General features: G+C 36.9%; 1 protein-coding gene across 5 annotated transcripts in view; it reads right to left on the bottom strand.

The window, feature by feature from the left end:
• atf7ip (activating transcription factor 7 interacting protein) overlaps positions 1–13,883 on the bottom strand; it is a 36,481-nt gene that overhangs the window by 19,526 nt on the left and 3,072 nt on the right. Inside the window, exon 1 of one of the 5 annotated variants that reach the window (XM_058798236.1) lies at positions 7,599–7,622. The exons of 2 other annotated variants lie outside the window; for them this stretch is intronic. In XM_058798236.1, the coding sequence (XP_058654219.1) occupies positions 7,599–7,607 (9 nt within the window). In that variant the 5' untranslated portion in view covers positions 7,608–7,622. Of the gene's footprint in view, positions 1–1,200; positions 1,468–1,515; positions 1,585–7,598; positions 7,623–13,883 lie in introns of those variants that run through there. 2 more of the 5 variants (XM_058798609.1, XM_058798383.1) reach the window with 2 other exon arrangements.

Here is a 13,883-nt window from a genome sequence, read left to right as displayed (position 1 = left end):
GATGTGGGCTGCTCCTGGGATTCTTCAGATCATATTTAAGTCTTCTGGCTTGGCTTCATCCTTCTGCATTGGAGCACTTTTAAAGGGTTGTCTCTTCAATCCAATACCTTGTGCTCAGCGAGTGACAGTTATGGAGTAGCAGCAATGTCTCTGGACATTAACCGCTCTGTTGGTCACGCAGCATCAAAAATACTGTTATAATATCTGAAAAAGCCACGTCCTAACACATTGACTACACCACTTACAAGCGGCATGTCGCATCAAAACTTAATCACTCTCGTTATAATTAACAAAGCAGTCTACAGTGGAAGCACATGATGCCTTCAGTTATCGAAAACACCATTTTTTTATTTATTTTTTTATGTATGCTGCGCTACAGCTACTCCAGCCACTTGTTCCCATGTCAGTCCTAAATAAAATGATTTTATTCATTAATATGGATTGTATTTTAATATTTATATATCGTCTGAACCTTGCTGGGTTCAATTTTCTAGTCTGTTCTCTTTTTTTCCCCCCTCACTATATACAGCTGAAACAACACTAACAAGGTGTCATTTTTTTCACCATTTAAAAATAACCCAGATCAAATTTTATATCTGTGGTTATCATTGCAAGTATTTTATTTTTATTTTTTTATTGTTACTTTACTAAAAACTAGTTCCGAGTTTACAGCTAATTGATCCATAGTTAGCAATAATATATTAATTAACAATTTTGAAGTGATGTGCAGCTTTACCGCTTTCAGTACAGAAAAGCTGTAACACAGGGGTGCTCAATTTCACACAGTCCTTTGTGTAAACTAGAGTTTATTACGGCCTCTAAACAAGCACACTAGGCAGCTAATCAAGGTCCTCAGGATCTTGTAAATTACCAGCAGGTGTGCTAAGGGGGGTTGGACCAAACCGCTGCTGAAATTAAAGTCTCCAGAAGTAAGATTTACACCTGAAACACATCTTCCAAAATCAATTGATTAAAAACCAATCTACTGCTTTCAGTACATGCTAGCAAAGACATAACATAGCTAAACATGGCTAACACTTTCACGCTAATGCCAAGTAAATCGCAAGCACCCCACTCACTGCGTTAATATTACATTTAGTCCATTTGATTTATTTTGTATTGTTATATAAATACTTTCAAAGAAAGAAACTAATAAGAAGACAAAAACATGGACAGGAAGACAGAGAGCTGGGAGCTTACACTGCTATTCTCAAATGCAGGCCACCTTCTGCTTGGAGGAGAAATCTGCAAGCGTGACTAGCCTCCGTGCGATCAAGAGTCTAGCAGTAAAACTGAGCAGATGTGGGGGAGGGGCAGGGCTAGGGCTGAACCATGGATTTTACAGGGGTGCTACTATTTAATTCTACTAATTTCTATCAATAAATACACTAGTATACTTTGCACTGAAAAACAAGTAGTACTATGTGCATTAACCTAACTGCAAGAGATAAAAGAAACAAGTGTTACAAAGAAAATAAAAACTTAAATTCATTCAGATTCTAATTTTTTCCTTACCAAATTTACTTTACAGGTGACCTGCTGTGAAACAGAATTGAAACTGAGAACTGTTCCAATATAAATCAGGTCTCAAAATATCAAACCAGCTGAAATTAGTTCTAGAGCACAGTCACACTGCAGTGTAGCTCCACCCTCTTGCTACTCAGCAGAGCAGACAATGGAAGATTACTGGGAGAGTTTGGATCATACCATTATAAGGATTGAGAGGGGCAGATACTGCTAACTTGGATGTTGCAACTGCCTGAGTTCCAAACAGGTGTCAACTACTTGTCATTTCCATCTGGGGTCCAAATACTCAGAGGTCCGACATATCCGCCAATTAACATTGAGATGATCAGCATCTTCTCTAATTAGTGCCCCTCACCTTTAACGAATATGCGCACACAAAGATTTGTTGATCTATAAATACAATTAATTGTGGAAATGAGTCAGTAATGCAGCGGTTCTCAAGTGTAGCTCATGATTAGTCGTGAGAGAACTCAAGCATGTCTACCTTAAGGAGCACACAAAGAATACGTGGAAGGGGGAGGGGAGCATAGCTTGGACTCTACCATGTTTGCAGAGGCGTCTTTAAAACGTGTTGCCTTCTACACCAATAAACAATATCCTCGGGACCCGTACTGTATCCTGCAAAACCAGACTGACACAAACTGTCCTCAGTGATCAGAATAGCCTGCAAGACCTCTACATGTTTCAACAAACTGTTGTGTTTCCAAGTACGAACATACAAATTAAGTATAAGATGAGAAAAAGAAATAAGTACTTAAATATTAGTGAGGGTAAAACTCATGGAAGTGAGAACACTCACCCCTCCCCCACTGCTGCAGAATGAGCACAGTCAAAATGGTAGGAAGGACAGGCATGGATTGTACTATTATTTAAAAAGGGGTATGGTGACACAAACCTTCATTTAAATGGAAGAACGAACATGACAGCTATTTAAAATCTCTGCCATTAGCATCCAGGCCATTGGAACGCTATAAAAATCATACTGTGAATATAAACACATTCTCTTAACTCAGACAGACTACGCAAAAATGCTAGAGTCAAATCAAGCCCTTCCCAAATGCTAATACATTAGCAAAGCAACTCTCCATGCAACATGCAATGCATCCAGCGTGCAATGCATCCAGCGGTTTGATATTTTTGGCTACCTTTGTGGATGAATGCTCACATGCATGTTTTACCCGGCACAGGTAGCCTCAGTGTTTTCTGCACTGCTAATTAGAAACAACAACGCACCTCTGCTGAATCTACAGCACTACAAAGGAACTTTTTTACCTAGCTATGAGCTTGCAGTCTAAACTGAATGATGACAGAGGGAAAAACAATATGCATAGGCACTCCTCATTTTACATAGAACTGCATGACCAAACATTGCTGATTAAATAATTATTTAAAAAGGTGTTATTTTATAATTTCAAAATTTGAGGTTAAATAACAGCAGCTATTACTTTGTTGTTGTAATGAGTGCCTTTGTCACTTGAAAATTTAATAAAACATGGACTTAATATATTGCAGTTATGATGAGCAACAATTAATAAAATGTAAAATGAAATTGCATACTTAAAAGATCAAAGCTGCTGCTAAATGAGGAAACAACTATGAAGCCTGGTGCCGCAATTATGATGTTTTTTTAGGTTATGAAGAATATTGATATCTACTGCTCTCTATTCCCCATGCACTAGCTTTAGCTTCATACGTTTAATATTGCCGTACCTGTATACTATTCTTTAAATATAGATTAAGATTATAGATTAAGTCTATTTTTTAAATTTGGTTATTTATATAAGATGCTGTCAATAAAAGTATGTGCTAAATGAATAAATATACATGCAATGTAAGTGCTTTGATATTTCCTAGTGCATTACAAAAAAGAAAAGAAAACAAAATGGCATTTTGTTTATTTTTGAGTCTTAAAAACTTAGAATTCAATACAGATTTCTAAAACTGCATATAATAAAAATTGCCTAGAGACATAGCTGCAAATAAATCTGCTGCTAACAACCAAACCCCCACCCCAGTCCTGACTGAGACCAAAGACGACTAAGAAGAAACATACATGCCTGGAAGTGGAATATACCATTTTCTACATTTCAGGGGAGCAGAAGCATCTGGAGCTAATCCACAACAAAAATAAAATCCAAGAAATTAAAACAGAGAATTGTTGGTTAAATACTTTACAACCTAAAAAAAATAAAAAGCACATCAACAATGTGCAAAAAAACAGCTATCATTTTTCAACGCTACTGTATGCTCAGTCAGCTACTCACAGATATGACTGGCAGAAACTGGCTGAAACCAGTTTAGACTAGTTCAGTTACTGCCTGTCACTGACCTCGTGTATCGGCCAGAGTTTGAAGGTTTCTGGTAAAATATATAAAAACTAACTCACTATCTGATCTACCATATTAAAAAGTAATTATAAAATGTGACAAATTTTACAATGATCAGTTCTTCTCATTTTCTGAGGAATAACATGCTATTACTGTGAAAATCCACAAAATTGTAAAACAGGTGCATGAAATGGAACATATTTCATTTAGAGCTTAAAATTCCTATAGAATGACTAGAACCAAACACGGCACAACGGCAGTGAAGCATGCACACTGCAGCTACCACTGAGAGCCAGACTTTAGCAAAGTCTCTTTAAGAGCCCCTCCCCCATTCTGCCATTTCAGACTTTGCACTGCAATAACACAAAATGGCCACCAGCTCGGCTTCTAGCAAGGCCAACAGTAGCAACTGCAGTATTTCTGTGAATTAAGAGTGAAGAAACAAAACATACAGAGTGTCTTGATCTCAAACATTGTCTAATTTAGTCCACAGACTGAATAAATCTAGCACATTTCTTTATCCTCAGGTCAAGGTCATCTGTGGGCTTTGTTTCTTTTCAAAAAAATAAAAATAAAAAATGAATACTGTTCCACCATCAAGGTTACACCACTTCAAGACAAGGTACAGTGTTTTTTAAACACTGAAGCTGGTTCATCTCACAACCTAATCTGATGGTTTTTTCTGCTTCTTCACCCTCTAAAGAACTACTGACTGTTGTTGCTGAAAGCTTGCTCACTAATTAAGAATGAAAACAGCTTGACAGATTCAACTGCCTCTTCTTTTCCGTCTTGTATTCCAAAGGCTCATTCAGACAGCGATTTAACGTGAAGCTCACCAAAATAAGGACAAAAAGACAGAACAAATATAATAATAAAAGACTGAATTAAGATGCAACTGCATTTTGCAAGTTGTTGCGGAGCAAAAATGCTGTTGCACAAGTACGCATTACATTTAGTGTTGCCACAAGGGGTGCTAAATTAGGGCAGCAAACAAACAACTATTTTGGTAATCGATTAATCTAACGATTATTAGACCGATTAATTGGCTAATCATTAGAGGTCGACCAATATGGGTTTTTCTCTGGCCGATGACAGTATTTAGAAATCAGGGCAGCTGATGGCTGATATAGGACGCCGATTTTTTTTGGCCAATATGTTTGCGCTGGCATCGTTAGCTGAAGCTATGTGTGGACAAGGCACTGCTGCAGAGTGGGAGTTGCTCTGTCTCATGCAGCCTCAGAGATTATGCTTAGCTGCCTGCAGATGCGCCTGCCTATAAATTGGCCTAATTAATGCAGATAATTTTTTTTTTTTAAATGCAAAAAATTGATCAATCGGTCGACCTCTACTAATCATTGATTAATCGGTAGACTGATATATTATTCAGCTTTCGCAATTTTTTAAATATACAGATTCTAAACACATTCACATACGTATAGAGCTACTTCAAAATTATTTTTTCATTGAGAGCAAAGGAGGATGTTCACTAACAGTATCAGTATCGGGGCCTTTATGTTAGACAGCATTCTTTTTGTTCATAGTTTTGTAAAACTTTCCCACATTCTACTGGTTCGGTTTTGTTTGTGTTTCTCTATTGAACTTCAGCTGGAATCTCTTACGCTACAGCACCACACTGGTCAAACCATGTTATTGCAGGCCTTTACATTAGATCACCTGAAATCAACAAATATAAAATAAAAAAATTGTCGTCATTGTTGATAATGTCGACTATTCATTTCAGCACTGGTGTAAACACCCGCTAACCATTCATTTATCTATGAGGATAATTACTGTCATGATAAGCGTGAAGAGAAACTTGCTGAGCAAGTAAGTTAAAGTTGACCTGTTAATAGGTAACTAAATCTGAAAATAGATCCAGTTAATGGCACAGTCATTTGAAGGTAACCAACTCTTGCTGCCTTAATTACTGAGCTCTGATAACGATCACAACAACACCACAAGAATTTAATGCACTTGCAATGCGTTAACCAAGCATTCACGTGTACAGTACATATTTGGCCTTTTCTTCAATCCACACAGGCAGTCTTCGACACCTTGTGCTTGATGAGTGACAGCTAAGTAATGTCTGTAGACTTTAACGTAGTACTGAATCTTTTAAAGATCCATTCAAGTCAAGCAGTATCAGATTATTAAAGTGATGACGTTATTTACTGGAAACCCAAAACATGTTCCTCTTCCACAAGTACGCAAACTTTTCAAAACCTGATATGGAACTACTGGCGTTTGTGGACACGCAATTTGCGTAGCTGTAATTCATAGGCAGGGATTATGCTAATTGTGAATGAGTGCACTATTCACAAATGATTGGAATTCATTAATATATGCATGTTTAACTATCAAATCAGAAGTTTACGAAGCGTTTGTGAATCCAGAGGAGAGTTTTCGGGAAGGTCCATTTTAGGCCCAATGCGTGTTGTTGTCGCACAAGCATAACCTGATATTGCCGAGTGCGACAAAATATGTTGACCCAGGAACACGTCTAACTCTGCAATATCAGGACGTGCGTCGCACAAATTGGGTCATAAGGTTTTTAGCTCCCAATATGTTTTTGATTTGACAGTCATTGTAGGAGAAGCCTCACTGCAGGACTATGCTTTAAAAAATACTGCCATCATTTCATCAGGGATAAAATTTGATCACAATGGTCATTAATCAGCTGTTGGCAAACATGTCAAACTAGCGATCAAAGACTGCTGATTTTGGCATAGGATCAGATTAATCTTTTAGGATTCGCAAAATCTTAACATAGCCAAAGTCGTACAGTGTGTACCTGGCTTAATATTACTTACAAACAAGAAGAGTTAAACTGGTATCTGGAGACAGATTTATTATCAATTCGTATGATAAACACATGAGTATTACAAATAACACATGCTTAGCGTTACGTTGCACTTTGCGGATCAAACAAACAATAACAAATCAAAACATTAGAATTAAATTGTTTACTTACCTGCATCACAGCTGAACCTGTGAATCAATGGTAAAACGTGCCAAACAAATGATCCCACATTCACACAATCAGGCAAAATGTTACCAATAAAATTTCAGCCACCTATGTTTGGAACCTTTGGAAGGGCATGTAAAGATGTTTTTCTACAACCATGAACAAATTGTTTGCGGACCTTACCTGACATCTTAATTTGTCACTTTTTTTAAACAGTAACAATATTAACCTTTCCAGTGATGGAGTACCTCAGCCGCTCTCTCTTTATCAATTCACCAAGACAATTGTGCATGTTGCAGGGGTGGGGACATTCAAATGAATCCAGCATCCTGACATCACATTGTGGCCTTTTTCAAAATGAGTCATTACTGCAGTGTGAAACACCTAAATGCTACTTGGACGGCAAGGAAGTTCTGTACTTCACTGTTTATAGTCAAATGACCCCTTACAAAAATTTCCAAGAGAAGAAATAAATTACCTAAATGATTATTGAACCAAGTTCTCCATGATCAAGACTGAGCACACCCAAACCACAATATATCTGCCAAAATAAACTGGTTAAAAACCAACCAACCTTACACCTAGGTGAATACATGTTCTTTACCAAATGCTAGCACTGTCCCGCTATTGCAAACAAATCGCAAACAAGCCACACACAGAACATTATGATTAGTACTAAAGAGACGAACCATACATTAACTCTAATTCGATTCGAATCATAACACAGACACAACTTTTTACAAAAGGACAGAAAAAAACTGAGAACTGGGAGCTCATACTGCTATCATCAAATGCAGGCCACCTTCTGCTTGGAGGCAAATCCTGCAAGCCTTCTCTAGCCTTAAATCAAAAGTATAGCACTAAATTGAGCAGGCTGGGGGATGGGTGGGGGAGGGGCTTGGGCAGGATTGTACCATTAATTTTGAAAGGATATTACTATTCATAGTTAAATCAACAAAGACACTAATATACTTCAAAATGAAAAAAAGCAGTACTGTGTATATAATTACACATAACAATATTGGGTTGGGGTTTTTTTTCTTTGAATTAGCCTAACTGAAAATGTTTTTCTTTCTCATAGCATAAACTTTAATGTGGACATGTTAAAAAATAGAAAACTGTGTGAAAATAATGTAGTTGGACTACACAACATAGCTGAAATAAACTAGCTGAAATTAGCCTAGTTCTAGAGCACAGTCACACTGCAGTGTAGCTCCACCCTCTTGCTACCAAGTAATTCAGCAGAGCAGACAACGGAAAATTACTGGAAGAGTTTAGATCATACCATTATAAGGAGCGAGAGGGGGAGACAATCTAACTAGTATCGGCAGAGGAAGCCAGGCGCAGGAAACAGCATTAAATGGCAGTCTGCACTTTTCATTGATTGGGAAGGGTAATGACTGTATCTACTCCCTTACCTTCTCCTGTAGTTCCAGCAGAACGGACAACTAATAGCCAAGCAACGATATGAATAAAGAGATTTTCTATGTAATATCTGCGTCTGTTAAGTAATGCGTAATGTTGTTTGATAACACATGAAGTGAAAAGTGTTACTGTTGAGGAAAGTGTTCCTGTTCTTATAATGTACAGTTCTGAGTTTGAAGAGTGAATGAAGAAATGAAGAGCTCACAATTTAGCCCAATTTTTGTAGAGTAGTTGTTTATTTTTAAGCTAGGATGTAGCATGAAGACAGAAGGTAGGCAAAGAAACAGGAATCTGATATCTTTGTTCTCAGAGGACATAATGCGAGGAAAAGAAGCCTCGCAAGTATGCTAGTAATTAAAACAAATCCACAAACAATGAATGAGGTAAAAAAGAAAAATCTTATACTACCTGTTTTCAAAAATTATGACAGGAAGTAAGGCAGAAAGGGTGGTAAAATTATTTGGCAAAGCCATTTTGTCATTATTTTGGCAATTCCATTTGGTGCCACTACTTGCGCAAAAATGACACATTGCGCAGTTGACCGATTTGTCACTTACCCAATGAGACCAGAATTGGATTCATGCTGTCAGTTCAGTACAATTTGTGTGTGTGTGTGTAGTGGGCTCACATAAACTACATCAAATGTACACAGACTTGCAGATGTGCAAGCAGAGGCACGGATGAACAAGCATAATTCCTTCACACCATTCCAAGTGTCTTGGAAGCCTCAGTTTGAATACGTTGAAAACTTTAATGAAACCTGTAACATTATTATTGTACGCTATTGGTTTCCAGAAAAAGCTAATAAGTCTGTAGGTACCATTATACACTAGAAATGGGATCTTCAATTATTTGTTAGCACAAAGCCTGGTTGAATAAACAGATGGCAAGAAACAAACCATTTGTTCCACCAAACACTTGCAATATAAATGACGGAAAAATGTACATATGACATTGCTGCATACTTCCTGTAGCATAACTAGCATAGCATGGTGCAAAACTGCTAAGGTCACGTGCATGCAAATACGCAGATGAGCTCTGGAAAGCAGCCAAGCACTGTAGAGAGACATTAAGTATGATTAAATATATTAACCAGGGCTTAATTAGGTCAGCAACCATAAAACAAATAGTCAGAACAAAATATGCACAGATAAGATCGGACAAATATGAAACCCCACTGTAAATAGAGAAAGTAAAATGTTTCCCACCTAAAACCTTCAGGTAATATTAATTAGCAAAAAGCTCATTAGTTGTTAAATACATGAATAGTAAACAGCACCCCTCATAAGGAAAAAGAGATAAAGTGGAAAAACAAAAGGAAAGGATGGACTATACCATTATGCAGTTGTGCATAGGGGAGTGTCACAGCACATGTTAATGAGAACAACAAAAAGCTGCAACATTTTGAACCAATTTCTGTGCTGTTGATAATTTTAAATCCTAATGATTTTTACGCAATACTACCAATCTTGTAACATGTTTACATATATGCCATATTACTTAAGGAAGCCAGGAGAAGTCAATCATAAGGCAGCACATGATATATAAGCATGGGGGAGGGGTGGCAGGAATGGGGCTGTACCATGTGCTTTGAAGGAGATTTTAGGTGTTGTCTAACCGCTGATAATGTTGTCAGTAATCGATGCACAGGTTCATCATGCCACATTTGTTAGCGCGATAGACTTTCTCGCTTGAAATTTTCACTCTTAAATTATGCATCGATTACAGATTTTTGTAAACACAATGGCCAATATGTTACAAAGGCCATATCAGATTACGTGCACATTCTTGCAACAGGTGTTAAGCATGCAAGACTGAAGAAAAGGAGTACACTTTAAATAAGAATGTTACACTTTTTGTCCCATTATTCATATTTGTGTCTATCCATATGAGCAAAGTAAATTCATTATTATTTTCCTGCTCAATTATGATGTATTTTTTCTTTTTGAATAATTGGAAAATATATTTAGAAACACAACTGATCATCATTTGCTCATAAATTTTATCTGGCCTTCATGGAACCTTCCTTTAAATGATTGATACTATGTGTATTTAAATTATTAGTTTAGCTAACGTTCCTGTTACATGACATGCAAATCTATCATGCATATTCCACGGCCTGCCTACTGTCTGTTCTTATCGATTTCTATGGAGATACCAGTGGCTGGTTACCATACTGAAGCCAGTATTTGGTGTTGAGGCAACTACTATGAGCAGTACTATTGTATGAGCAGAACACTGAGATGATGATGCTTGTATTTTTCTTATCATGTGAAATTAAAGAAATAACAGTCCACCCCAAAATAAACTTTTGTCATCATTTACTACAATTTAGGAATGAGTAAATGACAGTGATTTTTTTTTAAAATTGTGACACTAATGTGTGGCCACTTTAAATTCACCCTGACCTACTACATGCACATACAAACTTGACCATATACCACAATCATTATACCATTAAGATAAAAAGTATTAAATCACGCCTTCTTGATATGACACCAAGAACACAGATTGCTATTTGGTTTACAGAGATGCAATATTCATCTGAGATCTTTTGGAAGGTAGACTTACTCAAGAAATTCAATTTGTAATTTATTTTTACTCATTCAAAATTAATCTCTTTTCTTTGTAGGGATATTGTTAACTATAACCTTTAAAACCTAAAGCATTGTTTAAATTCCCCTGTCATTAAACAACTCAGCATTAAGAATCGTGAAATCACCTAAAACACAGAATTGTTCAAAATTTGTAAAATTAATAATAACACATTATCAATACGGCACAAATAGCTAGTGACCTGAAATCTTAATTGTTCATAGTGCTGCTGTGCATTCAGGAAGTAAAGCTGTGATACCACAACCGGTTTCAGCCAGTTCTGTCCTATTCTCTACACTCAGAATATGAGAAGCTCTCCTTCCACCCCTTGTCTTATTGTTTTATTGCGATGCGAGAATTTTGAGATATCTTAAAAGATTCACATTTTGTGGAAAGTTTTTTTAAACTATTAATAGTCAACGACAGTATTAAGAATCGTGAAACATCCTAAATTTATGTAATCGCTTAATGCACAAAATAGTTTGTACAGTTCGACTCTTATAAATGGCAGTAATAGCTAGCGACACAGCTGTTGTTCACAGTGCCACTGTGTGCTCAGGAAGTAAACCGGTTTCAGCCAGTTCTGTCCTAGTTTCTTCACTCAGGATATGATAAGCTCTCTTACTCCTTCCTTTCATTTTTCCATTTTTGAGTTTGTTTTGATAAGAATACATGTTAGAAGAGGCACGTTTTCCTTTAGGATCACAGTTTGCGCTTTCAAGTCATTACATTATTTATGACAAAAAATTATGGACGAAAACTAAGAAATAACATATTTATAACATATAACTTTTTTGGTGGTGGATAAATTATAGCGAAACCAGGACATGTGATATAACAGAACACATTAGCAGTGCTTAAAAGGGAAGGGAGGACTGAACCATGTACTCTTGGAAGCACAAACACAAGCTACTTGCCACTGCACAGCTTGCATCTTTAATTGCATTTTAATCAAGTACACTCAAACCTGACGTTTGTGAACAAATGTGTACGACTGTCACGCAGCACAGAAGTAAAAACATACCAGGAAATACATCGCACAACAGCACAGCTACCCTGTGACTCGAGACTAGCACAGTCATTCCCCTCCCCCACAGTGAATGTCAACGTGTGAGTGGAAAATTACTGACAGAAAGGGCCGTACCATTTAAAAGATCTTCAGGGGTGGAACTAAAAAAAACTTTAATAATGTAAAAGTTTAATAATGTATTATAAGCACAGACTTTTTCCCCAGTCAAGGGAAAAATAATATATTGCTATATTATTAAAAAACAAAAGCAACTATTAAAGCTGTGGAATAAGTAGACAGGCAAAAGAAGTAAGACAATTCACCTTGGTGGCACATGACGTCCACATGATGCGCAAAACATATTATAGTTATTGAAGATCATGCATTTTCAATAGCGGTCCATAACTCAGTCTTATTCTCTGGTGGTGAATCGCCAGCTCAACTTAGACTGTTCATCTATATCTTGATGTTCAGAACCGCAGGGTTCTTCAACTGTGAAGTGAATGCACCTTCAACTAGGCCTGGGCTATCTGAGGATAGTTATAAATGGTTGTTGATGGTTAGCAAAGATTTTTCTACAATCTCTTAGAATGGATCTATTCCAGTCTAACAAGATGTATATACTGAAGTCTACTCTAATCCCTGGTAACATGATTCAGCAGACCATTATACCCATCTTCAAATGTCGATGTTCACTAGTCCACAGAATGTTACCAGCCAAGTGATGTAGTGTTAATAACCGGATAATATTTGTCACCGGCTTCCAAATCCCACACTCTACCACTTAGATGGTCGACATCAAGGAAATTTAAGACAAAGGTGCATCGTGTTCTTGTGCTATGCACAAGCCAAAACCAGCCACAGCATATCAGTTTCCTTTACTGGAGTCACATCTTCAAAGATATCTTTTTATGAAGCAGTACAAATGCATAGCCTTTTAAGGTATACTCCATCTGATAGCATGTGCAAAAATAGGCAGCCAACACATGCACTAAAAATTTTCATCCCTGTCCAATGTCTGCGCAATTTCTCTCCAAAAGTTATAAGCGACTCCCTCATAAATTCGTGTGAAACAACGGCTTGGGGCAGTGTTTGCACCTTGTGGACAAACTATTAACGCACAAAACAAATCGAGGTGCATGTAAGAACTGCGCGTACAGTAGGCAAAAATAGTCTGTGCAAGTACAGTATGCGCATACGGTAAATCAATAATAAACTGTTGTATAGCCCTATTGTGTTTTTTGTTTTTTTCCCCCATATTTGCATTACTGTATGTGTATCTCATGTCTAACTAGTATGTAGCACCGTGGTCCTGCGAGACACGACATTTCGTTCCACTATATGTCCACACATGTAGCAGAATGACAATAAAGCTCAACTTGACTTGACTCAAATCTTCTATTCATATACGGTTTCAAAAGAAGCCAAGGTCATTTTCATAGAGCAATTTTGGGTGTTTAATTAAAATGTTATTTATTTTCATATTTAATAAGTTTGCTTTGTACAGAAAGGGTCATTTTTTTTGTCAATGTTGTTGTTTGATTAACATAATTCCCTTATTACAATTTAAAGGCCCCTGGCCTAATTTACCCAATCTAATGGCCTTACACCTAATTTGGTAAACACTTTAACTCAAAGTGACCTGCATCCAGGTTATCCATTTTTTATCAGTTCATGCATTCCCATCTGACAAATGATCTTGGCATTGCTAGCATTATGCTATTCTGTTTTAGCAAGTGATATGAAACAAGCTATTTGCTCTAAATATTATATTTAGGCTTAATGACTGCAAGCAAAATAAAATAATGGTGAACTGCAGTACTTGGGATACTGCAACAGAGGCCTTGTTGAGGCACGATTGACTGAATCATTAAAGATGAAGTGTGTCATTTTTCCACCACAAACAGAACTGAATGGAATTGAAAAAATAATGCTAATAACCAAACTGTTCAGATGAAAAGGTAATCCTTCTCCAACCACCAAAGAAAGTTGGTATATCAGGATGTTTAAACAACAGAAAAAAATGTATTTACGG

This window comes from Onychostoma macrolepis, chromosome 01 (genome assembly GCF_012432095.1).
Source record: "Onychostoma macrolepis isolate SWU-2019 chromosome 01, ASM1243209v1, whole genome shotgun sequence".
NCBI classification, from domain to species: domain Eukaryota; kingdom Metazoa; phylum Chordata; class Actinopteri; order Cypriniformes; family Cyprinidae; genus Onychostoma; species Onychostoma macrolepis.
This window is presented reverse-complemented; position numbering and strand designations above follow the sequence as displayed.